The 6943-nt window shown below is 41.3% G+C and overlaps 1 protein-coding gene across 1 annotated transcript; it reads left to right on the forward strand.

Annotated features, from left to right (window-relative positions):
* Positions 1–792: 792 nt before the first annotated feature.
* Positions 793–6344, forward strand: LOC144518931 (NLR family CARD domain-containing protein 3-like). Its single transcript, XM_078251812.1, has 7 exons — positions 793–1120; positions 1894–1971; positions 2110–2160; positions 2275–4084; positions 4380–4466; positions 5320–5487; positions 5620–6344. Exons 1-7 carry the CDS (start codon positions 793–795, stop codon positions 5942–5944), a joined length of 2847 nt encoding a protein of 948 aa, XP_078107938.1. The 3' UTR covers positions 5945–6344.
* The last annotated feature ends 599 nt before the right edge of the window (positions 6345–6943 follow it).

A 6943-nucleotide genomic window follows, 5' to 3' on the forward strand; every position in this document is an offset into this window, starting at 1 on the left:
CCTCAAAGGCTCCAACAACTATATGTGTTTTTGATTCCTTTTGTCTACATAAACCAAATATCTTACAGTGTGGTAAAGGTGATAGTGATAAAAGTTCCATAGAAAGTTGAATAAAACTGATTAATAATGAACTGTTCTGCCTGCCACAGATTCATAATTGTCAGTGTATGTAGGTCATCTCAGTTATGCAAGAAGTTGGAGGCAAGCTGGAAAGTGTCAAGCTACAACTTTTGTATTTCAACAACAGAATGTTTAAACTGCTGGTCAATCTGTTTTATATACTCAAACTGACTGTTATAGTCAGTTTTCAGCATTGCAATGGATTCTGAAGTCACAATGTTATAAAAAATGAATAACAGTTTGATATTTTTCTTCACTTTATGTGTTACTCCCAAGTCACTTGAGGGGATTGGCATGTTTGAGCATGCTCAAACAAAAGTGAATAATCAGAAGCAAAGACAAAGACTTGAACGTTGAACTATGGACGCTTTGAATGGTTATTTGATTTGCTGCCGACAGCAAGGAATAGCACTCCGCCTCCCTCCACTTTAAGACAGAACACAAACCACTCTCCTGCAAACACTCAAAAGGAAAAAGTAGACGAGACAGAAAGTGACACAGAACATAATAAAATGTTTCTTTAAGGTAAGCATTTTAATCAATGAGCATGGTAGTGTTCATGCAGAACTCCTTACTGTACTGCATTTTTCATACTATGAATTTGTCATTTCTGAATGCATGACATTTTGTAATGTATTTATCTTATTCCTCCCGACAGTATTTTCTGAAGCCATGGACTCAGCTCAGCAATTGCTCCGGTCTCAGAGAGACTTGTTGCTGAACTGGACTCTCGACCACCCAGCACCCTTACTGCGTTGGCTGCGCGATGCTGAGGTGCTTTCCTCTGCCCACTACCTGTCTCTGCTGGAGAGGTCACCTTCCAACGCCATGGCCCAGGCTCTAGAGATGGTGTGTGCCACAGAGGAGAGCAGCCTAAAGTTCCTGCAGGTGCTGAGGGAGGTGCAGGATTATTACTGCAGAGATCTGCAGGTCTGGGTGGAGAGACACTGCAGGGACTATGTTGTCAGTAAGCCAGTGCCTGCACCTGTAAAAGTTGAAGGTGAGGTTGTTTTAATACACTGGTGATGACTGTAATGATTTATTGTTTATTCAACAGATGCATAAGGAAAGTTACAAAAAACTGGCGGTGCAGAACTAAAGACAATCAAGTTTTACTGCATGAGTAACAGGTGAAGGAAGATTATTAACAGGATACAATCACCTGTGATGTCTTGCCAAGTAGTTTTTGCTGACTTTGGCAATGGATTGTAAATGCATGAATATTTGTTAACTCAGCTATGACAAGTTCTTCTCATAGCCATCATGATAGTGATGGGCTCTAGGGATGCCAATGTTTGCTGGTCGGTCCACCATTTTGGTACTATAGGGCGGATTCAGATACATTTTTTTATTATGAGTGAAATGTTGGAAATGTAATGCAAACTGTTGGACAGATTGCTGTGCAATGTTGTAATGAATGACCCAGACCTTTCCTCTAGTGCCAACATCAGGTCAAAATGTTCAAATGTTTGTTTAAAAAGTTGGTTTATGATCAAATACCTGCAAAACTGGGCCATTCCCACAAACCTAATTAGTACATGTTAACATGCTGAGATGGTGAACGTGGTAAACATTACACCTGCTAAACATAAGCAAGTTGGCATTCCTACTGTGAGCATGTTAGCATTCAGCTAGTACAGTTCCTGTCTCCTGGGAATCTGACATGTTTAAACAAATGCATGGTATCCAAACCAACTTGAAATCACACTAGGCCTATGTAATATCATATAATCAAATGTGTTATTTACCATATGAATCCTGTAATCTCCACAGAAAAGAAGCCTAAAGGCCCCATTGCTAAACTGTTCAAAGGAAAGAGCAAGAGATTTACCCCGACTCTTGAGGTTAAAGGTATGGATTTATTATCTTATCAAAAACTAGATTTATATAATATTATATTATAATGTGTTTTCTTTCTAGTGGTAAACATACTTGACTTGTTCCCATGTTTTAAAAATGCATTCAAGTGAAATTATCTTTATTGTGTAGCTAAAGAAGAACTGAAACCTAGCAGGAGTGTAAAGCTGGCCAACATCCGAGGTATGTAATCTTAGGTAGCTGAAGAAGGTAACTCAAAATATGTATCTTCTAGAAAACTGAAAAGTAATTTAAGTTTGTTGACAATATATTTCATCTTGCTGTCTTCCATTGTAGTTCCCATTTCTGCCCATAAAACAACCCTACTGAAACGCACAGAGCAGTTGAAGTGTTACTCAGAGGGTGAGGGAGTGGCTTCAAACTCAGCTTCTCACATTGAGATCCGCTACACTGACCTTTTTGTGACAGAAGACGATGACTTAGTTGACAGCAGCCAACATGAGTACTTTGACCTGGCGAGCAGACGAGCTCGCATCTATGTTCATCAGGCTTGCCAGCGCATCCGGCCGTGCCATCTGTTGGGCCCCCAAGGAACATCGGGACGGCCCCCCAAAAGGGTTAAAGTGAAGGGTATTGCTGGTATTGGAAAGAGCGTAGCAGTACAGAGACTCGTCTATGAGTGGGCGATTGGGAAGAACATGCGTGAATTCACCTGCATTTTTGACCTGCGCTTCAGAGAGCTCAATCTGATTGAAGCGCCACTGAGTTTATTGGAGTTGCTTGGAGAACGGTTCCGGTACCTTAAGGAAGCTCTACCTGATCTGTTCACTTCGCCAAGCTCTTTGCTCTTCGTCTTAGATGGTTTAGATGAGTTCAAATTCCCCTTGGACTGGAACAGTCCTGACAAAAACATTGGCATTCGTTCGAGGGTGCCGGTGTCAGAGCTGATGGTGGCTTTAATCAAGGGAAGCCTTCTCCCAGAGGCATCGCTCATTCTCACGACAAGACCATCTACTGAAGCTCCCAAGCGTTTCTTCCAGAGATGTTGTGTGGTGCTGGGCTTTGAGGAGGACCAGGTGAAGGAATATACCAACAAGTTCTACAAAGACAGAAAAGTTGCTGAAAAAGTCTACGATTACATCTTGAACAATGACAACCTTTTTGTGCTGTCCTTCATCCCTCTTTATTGCTACATCATCTGTACCGCTATGGCTGAGTTTTTCTCTTCAGGAAATCAAGATGTTGGTGACTCAAAGTCTCTGGAGCTAAACCCACCCAGGACAGTCAGCGAGGTGTACTTCTGCTACCTGTTCACAGCAGTCAAGCACCATGCGCTGAGGGGGAGTGCAGGGAGAAGCACCCCAAGATCTGAGGTTCTGTCACTAGCAAAGCAACAACTGACAAACTTGGGAAAACTGGCTTATGAAAACCTTCTACAGAAAAAGATCATGTTCAACAGAGCAGATTTGGAAAACTACGGCGTTACACCTGCTGATCTGCAGAGCACCTTTCTCTGTCACATCCTCCAGCCTCTCAAAGAGGAAACAGTGGAGATGTTTTCTTTCTTCCACTTGACTGTTCAAGAACATCTGGCTGCCCTCTACTGCGCAATCAATCTCTTCAGCCAGGAAGACATAATCCAAGCTCTGGACTTCTGGTGCTTTGGGCTACGTCCACCATCCTCCACAGCTGCACCCCTGCAAAACACACACCTCAACATGGACAAGCTGGAGAGCCTCCAGATGTTCACACGTTTCTTCATGGGAATGCTCCGGGCTCGGCTAGCAGGCCAGTTGGATGGCCTTGTTCTTTCCCCCATGGAGCATGGGGATGGCATCCCCGCCAGGCTGGGTTTGTGGTTCCAAGACCAGTTCAAGGGTAGGAAGCTCAAGAACCAGGCTGCCCTGAATCTTCTCCACTGCCTGATGGAGTTCCACAGAAAGGAAGCAACCAGCATTGCAGCACCAGAGATCAAGAAGCTCAACCTGTTCAAAATGAAGCTGAGTGTTGTGGACTGTGCAGCCATGCATTACGTGCTGCAGTTCTCGCCTCACAAGCTGCAAGAGCTCAACTTAGGCTACTCCAACATTGGAAACAGAGGACTGAACAGACTGGGGCCAATCCTACACCGCTGTGAATCTCTCTAGTGAGTTACTAACTTTGTATTACCTTGTCAAATAGATAAGAATTACAATGAGATTTTTGACAAGTCTGGCTTTGAATTTCCTAACTGGCCGATGCCTTTCTGTGGGGAGTACACATCTTCTTTCTGTGTCTGCATGCTTGTCTGTCTGAATGTTCGCTCTGTGATAGACTGGCAACCTGGGTGTACCTGTCTAATGCACGCTGTGATTGACTCCAGCCCCTCACGTGAGCTTCTTCAATTGATAAATTGACTGCTAAAAGCAATGTTGACCTAATGTTCTTCTATTCTTTTTCAGTTTGAGATACAACTGCCTGGATAGGCAAGCTGCTATTTTAGAATCTGCAATTCTGAAATCGAATGAGTGCCAAGTGAAGAAGCTCTTGTAAGTCATTGCAGAGAACGTATTTCAATTACTAAAATGCCACTTTTGAGAATAAAATGTAAGAACTTTTTATTACCAGTCATAACAGAAAGAATGACGGAAAACTAGTCAGGACAATAAGGCCTACAATTATTTTTTAACATTATGAATGTATTGACATTTAAATCACATTTTTTGTCAGTTGTATGTAGCAATAATTCCGAGTACAGTAGTATGATAAACATGTGTTCTGTATCCAGATAACTGACTTTAACGAAAGTTAATGGATGGGTTAACCAATTAAAAAATAACTAAAGGTTTTGGTAAAATTGACACCTGTCCATAATGGGATGATGAGCTTCCTACAGAATGTACTGTAGCTAGCAGTAGTGACAGGGATTGCTCCATGTCTGACGCTGCTGACTGACACATAAAAAAGGACTGAAGAGTCTCTTGCATGCACAATCCTCTGGTGCACCAGTCTATCTTGTGGTTTACAGATCTGTCTCTCCTGACAGCCCACAACCACATAAAGAAAAGTAACTAATGTTATTATCTACAGCAGATGAACTTTAATTAATTTTCTAACATTTTAATATATTCTAAGGCCTTTCTTTGAGGGGACTGAATTGAATGTTTTTTAATAATAATAATACACTAAATATAAAACAGAAGGCAATAATATTAAAAAGATGACAAATAAAATGATGTGCTCACATTCATTTTTTAAAAATAAGTTTAGAGAAGAAGTTTTTAAACTTTTCCAGACCTGCAGATACCCTGAGCCCTCTGGCTCCATGCCTTTGTTATGAGTTATTAGACACTATACTATATATATTTAACAGTAACACAATTATTACACTAATGTATACAGTATGTGTGGCAATAACCTGGGTCCGGAGGGGGTTATGGAGCTGTGGAACGCTTTGGAGCACAACACCACTGTGGAGGAACTCTATCTGGACATCACTGGCATCACAGAGCGAGGAACAGAAAACATCGTCAGCTGCCTCAGCAAAAACACCTCTCTGAGGACACTGACGTAAGACTAAAACACATCAACTTCTGCTCAGTGTTCTCAATGTGATAATGTATGGAAACACTGCCATCTAGTGTGAGTTGTTGGCTTGTTACAATAAAAAGTAATAACTCTTACCTGGTTCTCCTCCATCAGCATTGTTGGGAATGACATCGGAGAGGTGGGGAGGAGGAGGCTGAGGGAGCTGGAGCAATGTCGACCGGGACTCCGGATTATTGCAAACTTTATGGATGACCTCGGATTACTCCAGGCGTACCTGGACTGGGTGGACGAGATCCGGGCAGACAGAGACCAGATGGACTCAGTGAAGAATGCAGACGCCCTGCAGTCGGTGCTGAAGGGGCTCCAGGTGGCAGGAGAACAGGTGGAGAAAGGAGAGAACGCAGAGAAAGCCAAGGAGCTCCGGACAAATATTATGGAGTTACTGAAGTCTTCTACAAATCTTATTGGAGGAAGATAAGTTTTGTAGCAAATGGTGTGTAAAGGTTGGGGGCTCCATCTGATATGGCAGATACCCCACATGAGTTAAATTACATTCTGACTTTAATCTGTAAAAGTGGAATTCATCATCCTAATGTTCTTCTTGGGGTCCTGTAGACCCAGACCCTTTTTAACAACTCCAAAAAAAACATGCTTAATCTTGTTTTATCAGCTTGATTATGACTTCAACTAATTTTATGAGAATTGCTTACAAACTGATATGTGTCAGTTGACAGCTGCTTTTGGCTCCAAGCCCTGACATGAATTGTCAGACACAATTTCTACTGTACTGCAGCTCAATTCTTCTACTCATTCATTGTATGTTTGTTATTGTTTCAAGTATAATTTGGGTCCAGAGGGGGGTTTTGGAGCTGTGGACCGCTCAGGACTCAAGATAATGACCCATAAAGATAATGACCCATAAAGAAAATGACGCATCAGTTCTGTTGAAGCTGTTGAACATGATTAAATACAATGGATTTTCTATCTTTTCTATATCTGAGATGTGTTGAGAGTAATTTGTACACAGCACTACACCAGATCCCCAATATGTGCATTTAGATTTCTCTTAATGTAGAACATACCTCTCACTATGTAGCATACAGTGACTATAAGATATATCATACATTTTGACAAACAAATGCAATATTTATTTGTTTATACAAAGCCCAGATAACATTTAAAACAAGAAATGTGTCCCTATTTTGCTGACTTATGGCCATTACTGTATTTCGTCACCTTTATCAAATGTGCAAACCCAGTTTGTGGTAAAGGGTTATCATATCAAACCCTTTTTACATATTTGGTTTTCCAAGGTCAGAGAAAAAAAACTCTTTTGAAGGAGTTGGTTTATTTATTTTATTATTATTGCTATTATTACTTTAATCCATACATATGAGACAAAAACAATGAGGAAGTAAATGGCAGGTTTAAAGTCTGTTTTGTGACATGGTACATCAATAGAGATCACCGAACCTCT

This window comes from Sander vitreus, chromosome 6 (genome assembly GCF_031162955.1).
Source record: "Sander vitreus isolate 19-12246 chromosome 6, sanVit1, whole genome shotgun sequence".
Classification (NCBI taxonomy): Eukaryota; Metazoa; Chordata; class Actinopteri; order Perciformes; family Percidae; genus Sander; species Sander vitreus.

Excerpts from the sequence above, each read along its gene's own strand:
- LOC144518931 (XM_078251812.1), top strand. The coding sequence starts at position 793 with ATGGACTCAGCTCAGCAATTGCTCCGGTCTCAGAGAGACTTGTTGCTG. Across the intron at positions 1,972-2,109 it reads CCCGACTCTTGAGGTTAAAG|CTAAAGAAGAACTGAAACCT; the intron begins GTATGGATTTAT and ends TTTATTGTGTAG. Across the intron at positions 4,085-4,379 it reads CACCGCTGTGAATCTCTCTA|TTTGAGATACAACTGCCTGG; the intron begins GTGAGTTACTAA and ends ATTCTTTTTCAG.